This window comes from Marmota monax, unplaced genomic scaffold (genome assembly GCF_021218885.2).
Source record: "Marmota monax isolate L192 unplaced genomic scaffold, Marmota_monax_Labrador192_F-V1.1 WCK01_AAM20220418_F8-fsc00074, whole genome shotgun sequence".
Lineage (NCBI taxonomy): Eukaryota > Metazoa > Chordata > Mammalia > Rodentia > Sciuridae > Marmota > Marmota monax.
In genome coordinates, this window is record NW_026694232.1 from 8,179,819 (window position 1) to 8,198,604 (window position 18,786).

General features: G+C 38.6%; 1 protein-coding gene across 1 annotated transcript; it reads right to left on the reverse strand.

Annotated features, from left to right (window-relative positions):
- Positions 1-1,745: 1,745 nt before the first annotated feature.
- On the reverse strand, positions 1,746-2,803 carry LOC124108398 (non-histone chromosomal protein HMG-17). Its single transcript, XM_046466881.2, has one exon. The coding sequence runs from the start codon at positions 2,709-2,711 to the stop codon at positions 2,439-2,441; it is 273 nt and encodes a 90-aa protein (XP_046322837.1). The 5' UTR covers positions 2,712-2,803; the 3' UTR covers positions 1,746-2,438.
- Positions 2,804-18,786: the final 15,983 nt, after the last annotated feature.

Here is an 18,786-nt window from a genome sequence, read left to right on the forward strand (position 1 = left end):
ATCAGAAAAGCTGCCAAAAGTTGAATAAAGTCTGGAGCTTAGTTAATAGTAGCGTACCAGCATTCATTTTTTAGTTTTCATAAATGCCGTGGTTATGTAAGAGGTTAGCATCAGAGAAACAGTATATGGGGACTCTGTACTATCTTTGCCAAGTTCCTGCAAATTTAAAATTAATCCCAAATGAAAAGTTTGTTGTTTAAAAGAGGGCATCAGAGCAAATGAGGAGCTGCATCTCCTGATGACCCTTTGGGAACTGTTGTTGGGCTGGGCACCCCAGGAACACAATAGCCATTCAGATGGCCAGAAGTACACAGTAGATAATGAAGGAAAAAAGCCAGTGTTCAATGCTTATATTTCAATTTTTCTTAAAGCCACCCCACCCCCAACCTCAGGGCTGGGCTCGAACCCAGGGCCTCACACATGACATACCCGCACACTGTCACTGAGCTTCACCCCAGCCCCACACTTCAGTTCTGGACTTCAGGTGATGCCCTGGCACCAAAGTTCCTGACAGATGAAGTTAAATATGGTGTAACACATTCATGTATAACTCAGCAAAGGGCTCATGCAAAGGCCATCACCCATTTTTGAAATGAGAAAAAAATGACTAAGGAACAAAGACTGTAGTTGTATCTTTTAAACTTAGGGTTTATCTTTTCCCTTGGAACATCTTCCTTCCCTTCTCTCCTTCTGCATTAGACCCAGGGTATTTTTTAAGGAACAAGACAGACATAAGTCTTGCCCTTAGGGGAAGAAATAGGCTTTCCATAGCCAAAGAGTAGGTATATGCCTGTAACTTGGTGCATGCCTTCATCTTTCATGACTTTTCATGTTGGTTTTGTTCTGTATTGGCCTTGCCACTCCTTCTCAGACACCAAGCCTGAGAGACAATATTGCTTTGTGATGGACCACAAGATTCCAAAGACTTCCTTGTCTCTGTTTTTGTGATATTTTATAAGTGACACCACCTCTGAGATTGATACCTTAAATATATCTTTAAAAACACTTCAGCAAGTTATCTTTCCTGTGGAAAGAACGGTAGCTTAAGTGACATGGCTTTGGGGGTAGAGAGGAACAGTCATTTAGCTGGTGACTGTTGAAAGAGTTGAGTTCCACCCTGCTTAGTGATATTGGCTCATGGGGGCTCAAAGAGGAGAATTCTTTCTGGGCACTACTCTCAGCTCTAGCTCTTGGGCTCATCTGCTGGACTGTGGCCACGTTTCTCCTTATTGTTTCCATCCGGGATCTGGTTCTTCCTCATGTACCTGAGTGCTTACTCTGTTTAATCTGCAGAGCAAGGGCAGGATACTGATTCTTAGGAGTGTGTTTTATTTGGCTAGTGAGTTATTACAGAGCAAAGCAAGCTATTTCCTGTCCCTCCCGTCACTTCTAGACATACATGGGACAATGGAATAGAATGGTATTTTGAGATATTCTTTGCCCACAAAGCACACTCAGCCTATTTTTATTTTATTATCTTTTGGTACTAGGGATTGGACCCAGGGGTGCTTTATCACTGAGCTACATCCCAAGTCCTATTTTTTTTTTTTTAATTTTGAGAGAGGTCTTGCTAAATTGCTGAGGCTGCTCTTGAACTTCTTCTTTTTTTTTTTCCCAAGCCAAACTGTATCCAGCTTTATTAAAGATACTTTTCATAAACAATCATGGTATTTCAGGCAGGACATGGGCAGACAATCGTTAACAGTATACAACAACTTTCAAACTCCCTTCTTGAATGGACTACCAAAATTAGAAAGCCATTATAAAACCCAATGAAGTCTTCATTTGATGCTCTGAATAGGGAAAGTTTAGAGTGAGGGTTGACATTTCACATTTAGCATGTTGTTTAACAACTTTTCACAAGCCGACTCTGACTTTCAGGAAATGAAAGGAAAATGGCAAAAATTATTAATCTGAAGATCCACAATCTAGAAAAGGAACTGCTGCTCTTCTGAGGGACACTATTCTCAATGGCGTCACTGGAAAGTCCAGATTGCCCCACACACTGGTAAAACCAATCGTTGGGAATCAGGTCCCAATAGGTCTGAGTTTAGGGGAATTAAGTCTATGCCGATGGCAGAGAGGGACAGGAGGACATACAGATGAGTTTGAGTTTTTCCATACCATAAGGCATTTGTGCCAAGGTGGCTATGTGTGCCAACATCAGGGAATCCCTTCCTCTTGGGAACAAAGAGGAAGTCTCTCAAAACTAGAAGGGAAAGGTGTCTTCCCCCACAGCAATCCAGCTTTAGAGACATTCTACTAGTGACATATGCTCCTTCCCCCGCAAAACAACAATGAAGTGTTCTGTGTGCTAACAACATAGCTTAAAAAAAAAAAGTAAAACAAAATTCTGCATTTTTATAAAACTTGATAAAAAACAGTATTTCAAACTGTACAGTCATCAGAAGTACACAGTTATCAAAAACGCACACACTTCACTTGGCATCTCCAGCACCTTCAGCTTTCTGTGCCTGGTCTGTTTTGGCATCTCCATTTTCTGCAGGGTTATTCCCATCCTTGTCAGTGTCAGCTTTTCCCTTTTTCCCTTTGGGTACCTTCTCTCCCTTCTTTGCAGGGGCCTTTTTAGGCTTGGGCTCTGGCTTTGGAGGAGCAGGTTTGGCAGACAACCGTGCAGATCTTCTCTGTGGTTCGTCTTTCACCTTGGCTTTATCTCCTTTAGCATCCCCTTCAGCCTTTCTCTTGGGCATGGTGGCGACGGCAGCGGGACGCAGGCGCTGGTCGCGGGGATGCAGCGGCGCGCGGCTTTGGTCGGTCCGGGGGTCGTTCTCGCCTCTTCTTCCTGCTCTTGAACTTCTAATTGCTGAGGCTGCTCTTGAACTTCTGAACCTCCTGCCTCAGCTTCTTAAGTTGGGATTATGAGCATGTGTGCCACTGCACCTGGCCATCTCTGTCAATTTTAGAAGGCCCATCTAATTTTCTATAAGCATCTAAACAAGATTCAAATTTCTGACCTCTAGATAAGGTGAAGCTGGTCTGTTTCTGCCTCTGACACATAGGTTGTCACAATTTTTCTGAGTGTAGCAACAGCCTGGAGTGATAAGCAGGATCTGGAATTGAGTAATGACTATGGCTATATGAGTAGTGACTAAGTCAGCCCCAGGTACAGGGCTGACTTCCTGAGTGTGGGACCTGTGAAATCCTACACGCTGTGCTTAGAAGGACCTCATGTTAGGTTTAATGTTCTGCTGTCCCTATCTTGAAATGATTAATAGTTTTCAAACAAGAGACATGAATTGAACTTTTCACTGGGTTCCACTAGTTACATAGCCTGTCTTGCCCATGTGTGATCATTACAATGGGATCAGACAGATTGGGGTTCAGACAATTTGAGCTTAACTCCTTGCTAACTGTGAGAGCATGAGTAAATTCCCACTTAACTCTCTGAGCCTCAGTGTCCTCACCCATTAAGTGAGGAAAATTTCTCATTATGAAAAATACTTAAGTGGGAAAACACAATTTAAAGAACTACCTTGGTGAAAATGGATAGACCTTGAGAATATTATGTTAATCAAAATAAGCCCAACTCAGGAGGTTAAGGGTTATGTTTTCTTTCATATGTGGAAGCTTGGAGAGGTAAAAGGAAAAGAAAGGTGGGGGTGGGGATCTCATGAAAATCAAAGGGAGATCAATAGAATAGAGGAAAGAGACCAGAGGAGGGAGGAGGGAAGTGCTGGAAGAGGATAAGATGATATTGGCAAAATTGTTATACATATTGTTCAATTGTGTTTCTCTCTCTCTCTCTCTCTCTCTCTCTCTCTCTCTCTCTCTCTCTTTTGGGGGGGATCCAATCCAGGACCTTGTGAATGCAAGGAAAGCATTCTACCAACTAAGTTATATCTCTAGCCCCTTATATATTGTTCAATTGTGTGTGTGCATGTATGAATTTGTAACAACAAATCCCACTGTTACATACAACTATAATGCATCAATAAAAAAATGAGGAAAGTTTAAAAAAAAAAAAAAACTACCTTGGTGCTAGGCACACAATGGATACCTAGCCAACCAGCCAACCATCTTTCCAGAAGAGTAAAAAACATTTCCTCTTTTGCTATTTGTACAAGGCATTGTGCTCAGCTGTGTTTAGGGTGCAGAGTTGAAAGTAATGTGTTCCCAAATAGCTCATAAAGGCTCCTGCTCCCACACTGGTTCCTGCCACCAGAATTCAAACACAGTATCAATTAGGGGACAGGTTATTATTTGCTTTGGGGTAGGAAGGAGGTAAGAGGAAAGAAAGTTATAACATTTAGGGATAAAAAGGTGAGTTTGTGATTTGAATCTTAGAGAAAACTTGACAGGCAGCTCTGACCAGAGTAATCTCATTTTGACAAATGCCCCCAGGAGGAAGAGGGTGATAATATGGGCAAAGAGAGACAGAAGAAGAACAGGAAGGGAGCCATCCAAATTACGTACCCAAGGTTGAGACAAGAGCAGAATTGAATCTAATACTGGATAACATATAAAATGTTAACACTTGCATTGTCAAACCGAGCAGTCAGTTTTAAGTCATCAAAGATTTCTGGGTTTAGCTACAATCTTTTTTTTTTTCAGGTTAAGCATGAAAGCAGGCAGACTAGCAATGCAAATACACAAGGAAATTTACCATCTTGGTTTAATAAATGAGTTTATGTGCAGTGTTGAACCAGCACAACTTCCTTAATCCAGTATCTGATGAAGGAGCAAGGAGAGAAGAATTAATTTACCACACACTAATTAAAGAGGGGTATGCACTGTATATACGGTGAAAGTCTCTGAAATGAATATTTGATAAACAATATCTGGTAAATTAAAAACCCGAAATGTTAAATTAAATGCAAATTAAAAATCTGGAATGTTAAATTAATTAAATACAGAAAACTGCATCAAATAACATTACAGGTCTCAGTTAAATCAGGGAAGGGAAAAAAAAAAGCCAAGTTACTCAGCATCACATCTTGCCAGTGTGCACTCCTGATTCACCTGTTGGGAATAAATAAGGGTGCCAAGAGCTTTGGCTTTATTTGTGAATTTACATATTGCATTCACAATCATTTCTGGGTACTTTTTACTTGTGAAGCTAGCTGGGGAATAAAATGGACTTTTTTATTTTATGCCAGATTTATTCAAATCACTGAATTCTCTTCCAGCTTGAGATAAAAATGGCTAAATTGCTATGCAAAGGATACCCTCCAATGCAGTAATTCACACTGAGCTCACGTCTAAAGTGCAGAAGAGCAGGCACAGAGAATCAGGCTCAGAGTGCTCCTGGAGACCTGACTTTGGCTGTGGCTTTGTAGTGGGGAAAGACTGAAATGTCCCAGTTGTCCTGTAGGCATGAGCCCCATTGCCATGGAAGGGAGTGTACTGGATGGAGGTCAGTCATGACTCCTTGGATTTCTTGAGGCAGAGATGCCTGTAGCCAGGTGTGGTGGTGCACACTTGTGATTCCTGCTACTCAAGAGGCTGAGCAGGAGGATTGCAAATGCAAGGCCAGCTCAGGCAATTTTAGTAAGATCCTGTATCAAAATATATATATATATATATATATATATATATATATATATATATATATATATATATATATATATAAAGATATGGATGTGCTGCATGTAGTGGTGCATGCCTGTAATCCCAAACAGCTGAGGAGGATGAGACAGTATCACAAGTTCAAAGCCAGACTTAGCATTGGCAAGGCACTTAGCAACTCAGCGAGACCCTGTCTCTAAATAAAATACAAAATAGGGTTGGGGATGAGGTTCAGTGGTTGAGTGCCACTGAGCTCAATCCCTAGTAATCCCTGCCAAAAAAAAAGAAAGAAAGAAATGGACGTAACTTTTCTATGTTCATATACGAATACACAACCAGTGAAGCTCCCTATCATGTACAACCACAAGAATGAGATTTTAACTAGAACAAGTTATATTCTAAGCCGGGCCAGGTGGCACACCCCTGTAATCCCAGTGGCTCTGGGGACTGAGGCAGGAGGATCATAAGTTCAAAACCAGTCTCAGCAACAGCGAGGCGCTAAGCAACCCAGTGAGACTTTGTCTCTAAGTAAAATGCAAAATAAGGCTGGGGATGTGGCTCAGTGGCCCAGTGGCCCTGAGTTCAATTCCTGGTATTCCACCTCCCAAAAAGAATGAGTTATACCCCATGTATGTATATTATGTCAAAAATAGACTCTACTATCATGTATATCAAAAAAGAACAATTTTGAAGAAAAAGAAAACACACACACACACACACACATAAACAAACAAACGAAAACATGCTGGAGATGTAGCCCAGATGTGGAGTACCTAGGTTCAATCCTAGCATGTTCAAGAACCTGGATTCAATCCCCAGTACTTGGAGAACAAAATAAAATGGTGTGTGTGGGGGGACAGGGTTGCGCTGGGAAGGAGAGAGAATAGGAGATGCCTATAAACCTTGTCTTCTGACTCTTGATTTCCACGCAGAATCAACCCTAGTTGGTCTCTTGGATTTAAAACTCTGCCCTGTTTCTGATCATTGAGCAATTCTGGGCAAGGCACAAATTTCTCCTTTTCTCCTTTTCCCTGCCTAGATGAAGCTCCTAATGCTGACACCTCAGACAGCTGCTGGGGGGATTAACACATTGCCATGAGTGCCTCCTTCGTTTTGTTCTAACTTCTTCAGGTCAGCCGGCATTCTAAAGCTGTCAGAAACCAGAGGAGTTTTTTTTCAGACTGAGTCTCCTGGTATCTATGTTATGAACTTGAGATATAGAATTTTTATTTCTGGAAGAAAAAGAATAAGGTGTATTTAAAGAATGGGAAACTTTAGGGATTGGATTATCTCACCTTTCTTTGGGCCACATAGAACCTCATATATGTATCCCTGTTTGGGCACTTGTTCTCTAAGGCAACTGTTTTAAAAATCGTATGAAATCATAAAAAAATTACTTAAAGTAATAACAGTAAATATGAAAACATTCTCTATAAAATAATTCAAACAAAACAACTCTCAACTCAGATGGGACTCTCAACTACAACTCTCCACTGCAACTCTCAACTCAGATGCTCTCTTACCATGGGGTTTGCGTGGACTCTTCTAAGCCTTTACATGTACTTACATATACATAACCCTATAGAAAAGTCTTTTTATTTTTTATTTTTGTTTTGGGGATTAAACCTAGGGGCCATTTACCACTTACATCTCTAGTTCCTTTTATTTTTGAACCTGGATCTCTCTAAGTTGTTGAGGGTTTTGCTAAGCTGCTGAGACTGGCTTCAAACTTGTAATCCTCCTGCCTCAGCCTCTTGAGTTTCTGGGGTTATAGGCATGAGTCTGGCAAAAACAATGTTTTCAAGTAAAAATATTCTGTTTGCATAGTTTTGTGTGCACCTATCATTTTTGCAACTTGCCATTTTTTTACAACTGTATAATGTGTTGAAGAGTCTTATGTCATTTAATTAAGGTTCTATTTTATTCTAAACTGCTGCACAGAAGGTGCAGCTATGTCATAACTTAAGTGATTACTTCTATATCTATGGCACTTTAGCTTTTTCTAGTTCTCTGCTAACATTAAGCTGCATTCATTGGCCATGTCCCTGTTTTTGTTTTTTTTTCTGGTGCTAGGGATCAAACCCAGGGTCTCATGCATGCTAGGCAATCGCTATACCTTTGAGCTAGACCTCCAGGCCCTTTGTTTTTCATTTTATTTTGTGACAAGTTCTTACTAAGTAGCCCAAGTGGCCTCGAACTTGCAATCCTCCTACCTCAGCCTCCTGGGGAACTGACAGTATAGATGTGAATTACAGTGCCAGTTGGCCATGTTCTTTTGTTCAGTTTCTAAAGAAATGTGCAGAAAAATGGAGTCTAGAGAGAACATATTAAAAGTGTTCTTGATGGTCAGACGCGGTGGCTCACGCCTGTAATCCCAGCGGCTTAGGAGGCAGACGCAGGAGGATCGCAAGTTCAAAGCCATCCTCAGCAATTTAGCGAGGCATTAAGCAACTCAATGAGACCCTGTCTCTAATAAAATACAAATAGGGTAGGGATGTGGCTCACTGGTAGAGTGCCCCTGAATTCAATCCCTGGTACATGCCCCCACTCTCCCAAAAACCAAAAATTAAAACAAAACAAAAACAAACAAAACAAAACAAAATGTTCTTGATGCTGCTGATTTGCCTTTGGAAATGGATGGACCACATTATACTCCCACCAGTGATATATAAAATTATTTGTTTTCCTACAAAGTTGAAATTGAATTCCATATGCATCCTACCTATCTATTGCCAATCTGAATTTACTATTGCTGCTGCTGCTACTATTAAAAAAGTAATTTGCCCTCATTTGCATTTCTCTGAATACGAAGAAGGCCAAGTAACTTTTGTAGTTACAGTCATAGTTGTACATAATGATGGGATTTGTTGTTACATATTCATACATGCACACAATATAACAATGTAATTTGGCCAATATTAATCCCTAACATTTCCCCTTTCCCTCCCCTCTTCCCTCTCTTGGTCCTTTTCCTCTATTGATCTCCCTTTAGTTTTTATGAGATTTCTGTGCTCCGCACCCCAACCTTTCTTTTCCCTTTCTCCTCTAGCTTCCACATATGAGAGAAAACATAACAACTCTTGAACTTCTGACTTTGGTTTATTTTGCTTAACATAATGGTCTCCAGTTCTATCCATTTTTCTATAAATGACATAATTTCATTTTATTTTTCTTTATGGCTGAATAAAACCTCACTGTGCATATACGTGTGTGTGTCTATCTAATATTTTCTTGATCCATTCATCCATTGATGGGCATCTAGGTTATAATGGACACCAAAATTTGGCTGTTGTAAATTGTGCTGCTATAAACGTGAGTATGCCTGTATCACTGTATTGTGATGACTTTAATTCTGTAGTATAAATTCTGAGTGTGGCATATCTGAGTCATATGGTGGTTCAATGTCTAGTCTTTTAAGGAATCTCCATACTGATGTCCAAAGTGGTTGTACAAATTTACAGCCCCACCAACAATGAAAAAGTGTTTCTTTTTCTCGACAGCCTAACTGGCATTTATGATTGTTGTTTGGATTTTGATGACTGTCATTTTGACTGGCATAAAATTAAATCTTAGTGTAGTTTTAATTTACATTTCCCTAATTGCTAATCATGTTGAACATTTTTTTTCTATATTTGTATTTCTTCTTTTGAGAAGTGTCTATTTCATTCATTTGCCCATTTATTAATTGAGTTTTTTTGGTGTTAATTTTTTGAGTTCTTTATACATTCTAGATATTAATTCTTTGTCAGAAGAGTGGCTAGCAAAGATTGTCTCCTGTAGTTCTTTTTTCACATTCCTAATTGTTTCTTTTGCTTTATAATTTGATGCTGTCCCATTTATTAACTCCTGGAATTATTTCCTAAGCTTTATTGAGAAAGCTATTTCTTGTGCCTGTATGCTGGAGTGAGTGTTGATAGAGTTTTCTCGTTTCTGGTCTAATACCTAGGTGTTTGATCTATTTTGAGTTGATTTTTGTGCAGGGTGAGAAATAAGGGTCTAGTTTCATTCTTCTACATATGGAGAACCAGTTTCCCCAGGACCATTTGTTAATGAGACTGCCTTTTCTCCAATGTATGTTTTTGGCATATTTGTCAAGGATCAGATGACTGTAGATGTGTGAATTTGTCTGTCTTCTATTCTGTATCCTTGGTCTACATGTCTGTTTTTACACGAGTACCATGCAGGTTTTGTTACTATAGCTGTGTGGTATAATTTGAAGTCAGATATTGTGATACCTCCAGCAGTGTTTTTTAGGCTTAGATTTGGTCAAGCAACTTTTTTTTTTTTAAATCAACCTCTTATATTTTCTCTTTCATCAAGTGTCTGTTCATGTATTTAACTACTTAAATTTTATTTTTTACTTTTTATTTTGAGATGCTGGGAATCAATCCAGGGTCTTAGGGCATGATTGGCTGGTGCTCACTACTAAACTACATTGCCAGTCCCATTTTTAACTTTTAAATTGAGTCACTTTTCTTTTTCTTGAGTGGTTGGTTTATAGTTCTTTATTCATTCTAGATGTTATCTGGTGTTACAAAGAGTCCCCATTTTGCTTGTCTTTTGTGTGTGTGTGTGTGTGTGCATGTATTGCCTTTTTTGTTGCTTTTGCAGTGCTGGGGAAAGAGCCCATGGCTTCATATATTCTGTATGGTGTTTTAAAGGTAGACTAATTTTTATGATAGTTAGAATGATAATTCTATGATAATAGAATAATCTATAATAATAATTCTATTAGCATAGGATAACTCTAGTATAAGACTAGTATCATAATTCTATGATAATAATTCTATTATCATAGATTGTCCTATGATAATAGAACTTATTATTTTTACTTAAAATATTAAAATTTGTGTACTGCAATTATTTGTTGACATATCTTCTCTGCACCAATAGATGACAAATTTCTTGATACCAGATACTCTGCTCTATTTATTTCTATGTTTCTAGTGCTTAGTGCACTGCCTGGCACATGTGTTTCATAAATGTTTATGAATAAAAAAAAAAATGAATGAGTGAGTAAAGTAAATCAAGAAGGATTTCAGAATTGCAAACGTCTACCACAATATGATTTTGATTGACATAGAGTGAAGTTGAGGTGAACAATGGTATTGTTAGAAATGTTGTTACTGAAATAAAAGAATATTGTACCAGTGGTTCTATTTCTGATTCTATTTTATTCAACACTTAGAAAAAAAGAATGATTTGGGGTCGGGGGTGTAGCTCAGGGGTGGAGATCATGTTGAGCATGGGAGGACTAGGGCTTGATCTCTAGCCCCACACATACACATGAAGGAATGAGTTGTGTGAAATCTCAGCAGGTCTCCTTGGGAGACTTGCAGAATATAAAATATAAACAGTTAATAACTGTGATTAATTCAAGATCCAAAATTATCTTATAAGTAGGTGGAAGTATTGGTCGAGGAAAAATCTCCCAAGATAAAGATTTCTGAAGAACCAACATTGTTGGTGTGCCTTTCTTGTTCCTTCAGTAAACAGTAAAATAGTTAATTGAGACACCTCTGCTGTCTAGGTACTCAGGGAAATTTCTGATTTTAAATATAAATCTGAGGCAGAAGTCCATATTAGAGAATACCTGCTGGGGGGACAATATACAGTAAAAAAGATGTGCAGCTGGGCACCTTGGCATATACCCGTAATTCCAGCACCTCGGGAGGCTGAGACAGGAGTATCATGAGTTCAAAGTTGGCCTCAGCAACTTAGAAAGGCTCTAAGCAACTTACTGACACTGACTCAAAAGAAAAAATAAAAAGAGCTGGGGATGTAGTTCAGTGATAGAGTGCTCCTGAGTTTAATCTCTAATACCACAAAAATCAAAAGGAACAAACAACCCCGCCCCTCAAACAAACAAAAAATCAAACAAACAAATATACGACAAGTGGGAAGCTGAGTCACCACTTAAGATTAGTGTCAGAAGTCATGTAGCATCACTTCTGTAGGAGACGGGAGTCCAGATTTAAGGGATGCAACATGAACTCCATCTTTTAGTGGGAGGAATATCAATATAGTGTGCCATGAACTTGGGGGATGGAGATACATTGTCAGATGCCAGACTGCCATCATATATATTCCTAAAGAGACACTGGATTCTCTGTGAGAACGTTGGGTATCCTAGATAACCTTCCAGAGGGAGCTCTATTTGTAAAATATTTCAGAAGAAATGTATTGGGAAGCTGGTCTGACATTCAGGAGACTTGAGTTATGATCAAATTATCATAACCTTTGAAATTGGGGTATTATGTAACATTTTAGGGCAGTAGTTTCCTCTCCTATAAATAAGGTAATAGTGGGGATTTAACTCAGGGGTGCTTAACCACGGAGCCCTATCCCCAGCCCTTTTAATTTTTATTTTGAGACAGGGTCTTGCTAAATTGATTAGGATCTTGCTAAATTGCTGATATTGGCCTTGAACTTGAATTCTCTTGGCTCAGTCTCCCAAGTCATTGGGATTACAGGCATGTACCATCATGCCTGGCCACTTCTAAAGGTTTCTAAAGTTTCATCACACTGAGCCCATAGTTTCCAGGTTGATATGCTTTTCCATTACTCCTATAAAGTTTGTAATCTCCAATCTAAAGAACACACACATCAACTGATATTTGGTGGTAAAAGATGGGAGAGCAAAAGTCAGAGTATCATAATGATACATTTATTACCAAGATAGATTTGGAACATGCTATTGAGGAAGTTCCCAAGTCTGAGGCCCAGATTTTCTGAATATTTTTAAAGGTCCATGAAGAGTCCTCAAAATACTGTGGAGAAAATCTGAATAATAAGATATATCAATGTTTAAATTGGCAATTTAAATTAGAATAGGCAGTTACAAATCACATCAGATCATCCCTGACACTAACTGAATTAAATGGGCTATGAAATCACATTCTAAGTCTCATTCCTAAGTGATAAAATCGGACCATTTGTGAGAGAAGAGGGGCACCTGAGTTTGTATTAATTGCATTTACAGTTTTTTTTTTTAGTTCCCAATTTATCCCTGGCAGTAAGCAGCATGAGCCTATTTTCAAATTAATACATCACATGAGACTAATGTTTAAACAGGGAAGAACAGGTAATAATTAAAGTTTGGCTCATCCTTTGATGAAAGGTGAAGAACATAGACATGCCCTTGGCTAAATAAAATTATGTCATTATATGTATATATACATGAGTTTGTGTGGTACATAACTACATATTTGTGTGTAAGTACATATATGTATATAATAAGCATATACCATTAGTATACTAGGGTACACAAAATGTAAATATGAACATGATCAAAGAAGTGAAACCTCAGAAGGATAGTAATGCTCATTGAAAGCTCAAATTAAATGTGATTTAAAGAACAACTGCAAAAAGAAGAAGAAGAAGAAAAAAAAGAACAACTGCAAGGGCACCATCTGTTTGGTAAGCCATCTTGTGCAAGGAAATAAAACATACAGAAGGATTTGTGGGCTTAAAGACACACACCCCTCTCGGCATGTGCAAGCACACACATGCACATTACAATTAAGGACTCATCAGAATTAATATTAAGCCTCTGGTTTCCTTTTCTCTTTAGCATGAATCCAATTCTATCTTGAGGTTTTTGTTCAGGAAGAAAAAAATATCTCCATGTTTATAAACTCCCTCTGGCCTCCCCAAGCACATACATGTGATGAGTCCAGAAATAGAGCTGCAACCCTGTATTCTGCAGTAATTTAAAAAGTAATTTAAAAAGAGGCTTCCAAATTGATCAAATTATGTTTTTATGTATATATGAATATGCCACCATGAAACCCACCATTCGGTATAAATAATATTCACCAATAAAAAATTATCCCCCCCAAAAAAAGAAGAAAAGAAACTTTCTATATATCAGTAGCATTTCCCTGTAGGTATCCTCAATTTCCCCCAGCAATAGAAGATATAATTATACTGATGTAAATCACAGGGAGATGACTAGGAGGGATTGGCCTTTCACCTTCTTTAATTCATTGAAAGATCTTATCTTTTTGATAGGTACTGTCTGGCAGTACACAAGGAGCTGGGAGGCAGGATATTTTTCTGGTAATTAATTTGCCTGGAGGGGAAAAAAACCAAAACACATCTATTGCAAACACTCAAAAGAAGTGAGATAATCTCAATTTAGCAGAGAGTTCTCCAAGTCTTTTTCGTCCCTTTTAATAAGTGTCCTGTGCCCTCTCATGTTTTGTTTTGTTTTTCCCTCAGTACTAGGGTATTGAACACAGGCCTTCCATGTGCTGGGCAAGCACTCTACCACTGAGCCTCAGCTGCCCTCTCTATCTATGTTCATAGGTCTCTTTCACTCTCTTCCTCTACCATAAAGCATTATCTATTGTTTCAGGCCTCTTGTTTGCAAAATATTAATATATCAATATGCCTATATACATACAAAAATAATATATATACACGCAAGCGCAGGTACACCTTTTTTCCCCCCTTCCTTGAAATGAATCTTTGCTGCCAGCCTGTACGCCTTGCATTGTTTATACAGAAAAATCAACACCGGGAAAAGCCAGCATTCTGAGAACTACTTTCTACCCCCACCAGGCCTGTGACTTCCTTTCACAGTTGCTTCCTGGTTTACTGATTCTGTTCAAGGGACACTTCCTTTAGGACAAAACCACCTGGGGCACAGCCTTGGATGTCTAGGATTGCGTGAGAGTCAAAGCAGCTCTAAAGTCTGATGGGAGTTGGTGCTGAGAAACCCAGAAGCCCAAAGGGATGGAGCATCTGCCACCCAGCTGGAAATGAAAAGATGCCCCAAGTTCCGTGGTTTCTCTTCTCTCCACCACACTCCTTTTCTTTTTGTGGCAAATCTTGAAACAAAGCTGGAGCAAAAGTGCTTTTCATTCAGTGGGTGAAGAGGTTCTGACTCAGACTTTGCAAACATGACATTGCTTGAACCTCAGGATGAACGCTCCCACAGGATTCCAGAGAAGCACAGCTGCCTGAGCCACTGTATGGCATCCCACCTTGGGAATTCCAGTAGAGCTGGGGAGGTGGCTGCACAGGTGCAGGTCTTCTGAGGCACATGAATGGAATTGCCAGAGTTCAAAGGGGTTTTTGAACTTGAGACCTGGGCTTTCTTGGTTGCATTTAGTCTATTTGCTCAGCAGGTTTAGGTCTGGAACTCCTAAAGCACAAGGTTCTCAGACAGTCACTGATATATTTTATTTTATGAAATCAGATTTTGTTACTAAAAAAAAAAATAGGAATTTAGCCAGTTGTGGTAGTGCCCACCTGTAATCCCTGCTACTTGGGACGCTGAGGCAGGAGGATTGTTTGAGCATAGGACTTGGGGCTCTAGTGTGCTATAAAGATCGTGTGTCTGCAGTGTTTAGCATAAATATGGTGACCTCCTGCTAGTGGGGGACCACCAGGTTGCCTAAGGAGGGTCGAACTTACCCAGGTGAGAAATGGAGTAATCAAGACTCACATGCTGATCCATAGTGGGATCTCATCTGTGAAAAAGCTCTGCACTCCAGTCTGAGCAGAATAAGATTCTGCCTCTTAAATATAATAAATAAATAGCATTGCAGTGTCAAATATGAGGGATTGTTAAACAAATTACATGCCCATATGATGGGATAATACATAGGTATTTTGAATGATGCAGTAGAGGCTAGTAGGAAAATTTTATGATATATTGTTATATGAAAAAAGCATTGGTTCTGCATTCTCGTATTCAGAAAAAAATAAAAAAAAAACTTACTCGTGAGAAAGAATAAATGAGACCTATGGAAAGATTGAAAAATATATTCCAAATATATTAAATATATTCCAAAATATATTAAAACACTAGCATTAGTTAACCATGGGTAGTAGAAAAGTGGGAAATTTAATTTAAAAAAATGTTTTAAAAGTAAAAGGAAATTTAATTTTTGTTTGTTGTTTATCTGTATTTTAAACTACAGAAACTGTGCATTACTTTTCATTTCTGTATTAGTAATAATTATAATATAATTTATTTTTAAATTATCTCCATTTATTATTATTATTATTTGTAGTACCATAGATTGAACCAAGGAACATTCTGCCTCTGATGTATATCCTGAACCCTTTAAATTTTTTTTTTTTTTTCTGAAAGAGGGTCAGTAGCTCTTATAATCCTAGCTACTCGGGAGGCTGGGGCAGGAAGATCATGTTTGAGGCCAGCCTCACCAACTCAGTGAGACGTGCTCAAAATAAAAAAAATGAAAAGACTTGGGATGTAGTTCAGCATTCCTGGGCTCCGTCTCAGCATTGCCAAACAAAACAAAACATCATATGGTGTTCTTAGTGAGTCCTCTCCCCTACCCCAATGCTAGAGATGGAAACCAGGACCTTTGTGCGTAGGCAACAACTGTACCACTGAACTACATCCCTAGACCCTGAAATTCTCACTTTTACATTTGTCACTTAGCATCAACTGAGGCATGGTTACAGAAGAATCAAATAATAGGAAGCACCCAGACATCCCTCAGAAAGTCATAACCTTTGGTCCTGAATATGTTGGAATGTGGCATTCATCCTTATTCCCAGCTCAAAACCCACATTATATAGTAAATGAATACATTGGCAGGAGGCAAGCATTTCAGGGTGGAGTTGATGTTTTACAAGCTGAAGGGCAACTGACTTCATTATGGAAAAAGTTTTTTTAGCTAAATATCTTTTGCTGGTGAATATATACATACATTTTATATACATTTACATAGAAGTATATATATATAAATAAAATATTTATATAATATATACAAAATATTTGTATAATATATGAATATAAAATATTTATATTATATATGAATATACAATACACATAATACATTATTAAATATATGTAATATAAAACATTTATATTATATATAAATATATATGTAAACATAATATATATTTATATACATATACATATATATTTTTTTCAGTACCAGGGACTGAACCCAGGGGTGTTTAACCACTGAGCCATGTCCCCAGCACTTTTTACTTTTTGAGACAGGGTCTTGCTAAGTTGCTAGAACCTTGCTAAATTGCTGAGCCTGGCCTTGAATTTGTGATCCTCCTGCCTCAGCCTCCCAAACATCTGGGATTACAGGCATGCACAACTGCGCCCAGCTGGTGAATGTTTTGATATAAGAATTTTAGTCCAAAATATCTGAAGTGATATAGGCCACTTTTTGGACACAACATCCTAATCCATTTTAGTGTGCAGAGACATTGTGAACTTGCTCATCACCTTTGCTAAATTTTTACTTGGTATCCTTGCAGTAAGTGAATGGGCAATTAGGTACAGTCTCATGGATAAATGGCAATGTTTTAGATGTGCCACGGAACCATGAACCATAGAACCATGAACCATTGCCGACCTGGCATCTTTGGTCTTTTCATTGATTACTTGACTTATTTTAGTTAGTGAAACCTTGGGCTTACTAGCCTGAGAGGCAGGTGATGATTCAGACCTCCATGGCCCACTATGGAACAATTGCTCACATACCTGGTCTCTTATCTCTACAAAAATTCTGCAAGGTAGGCATGGTTTCCTTCCTTTTGTAGATGTGGATACTGAGGTCAGGGAACTCAAGTCATTGGGCCTAGAAACATGTACTGCTAAGGAACCAAGAGCCATCTGACTGAAGATGTATTCCATCTTCAACACCATGGTTTCACCATAAGCCAAAACTCCATGGCCTTACTTGATTGTTTTCAAGTTGCTTGTTCAAATCCAGTCTATACACCTCCATCCTCATGGTGACTCTTACCATTCTTTCCTTACATCAATTCCATTCTTTATTTCTTATATTCCTCCCATCTCTTTCTTTCTCTTTGTTTAAAAGAGAACAGCAATTACATTTAAGAGAAAGTGATGGGCAATTTTATTCATTGTTCTCTATTCTGTAATCTACCAAAGACAACTCTTTCTCTTTTCAAAAAATTTTGCAAAGTTGAGAAGGCAGCTCAGCAGCACAGTGCTCACATGAGGCCCAGGGGTCTATTCTCTGCATCACGCACGTACAAAGTGGTGCTGTTATAGCTCTTCTCTTTAACTCAGGCTATCATATCAAACCATTTTACTTTACTAACAGAAGAAGGGGAATAAGGGATTTTTTTTTGGGGGGGGTACTGGGCATTCTACTGTTACATCTTTAGCATCTTTTCTTTTTTTTTTTTGAGGTAGAATCTCACTTAGTTGCTGAGGCTTGTCTTGAACTTGAGATCCTCCTGCTTCAGCCTCTGGAGTTACTGGGATTACAGGCCTGTACTACCACACCCTGCTGGTACTATTGTTCTTAAGCAAAAACAAGCTACCCCCCACAACTCTTTATTAAAAAATATTTGAGGGCTGGGGTTGTGGCTCAGTGGTAGTGTGCTTGCCTTGTGTGCGTGGGGCACTGGGTTCGATCCTCAGCACCACATAAATAAATAAAATAAAGGTATTGTGTCCTACAACTATATATATTTGAAATAAATAAAAATAGAGCATTATAGTGAACCCCCACGAAGTTTCATAAACATTCTTGTGTCTTCTAAATCCTCCATTCTCTTCACATTTGTTATTTTGAAGCAAATACAAGGTATCGTATCATTTAATCCATAAATGGTTAAGCATTTATCTCTAAAAAAAGGGGAGGAGTCCTCAAAAAACCCACAATGCCTTTCATCATATCTAAAAGTACTAACAATAATTCTTTAACATCTCAAACGCCTAGTCAATGTTCAAGTTTTCAATTGTTTCACAAATGTCCTGTTGCTTTTATAGCTTATGTGAATGATCATCCAAATGAGGACCACACATTATGAATTTTTTGATAACTCTTCTGAGTTTATTAATCAATAGATCTGTTTCTCCACCTGTCACTCTCTGTTTCTCCACCTGTCACTCTCTCTGTGTCTCTGTCTCTCTCTCTCTCTCTGAAGGTCTGTCCTTTCTCTCTCTGTCTTTCCAGACAATGTGATTTATGTATTGAACAAACAGGATATAGAGTTTGGCCTATAGAGTTTCCTGGATTTTATGGATCACATCCCTGTAGATTACTTGTTTTTCTGTTTTCCCTTTATTTTTATTTTTTGATACTGGGAATTGAACCTGGGGGTGCTTTACCACTGAGCCACATCCTCAGCAGTTTTTTTTTTTTTTTTCGTATTTTATTTAGAGACAGAGTCTCACTGAGTTGCTGAGGCTGGCTTTGAACTTGGAATCCTCCTGCCTCAGACTCCTAAGTTGCTGGTAGTACAGGTATGCACCACCACATCAGGCTTTTTTCCTTTTAA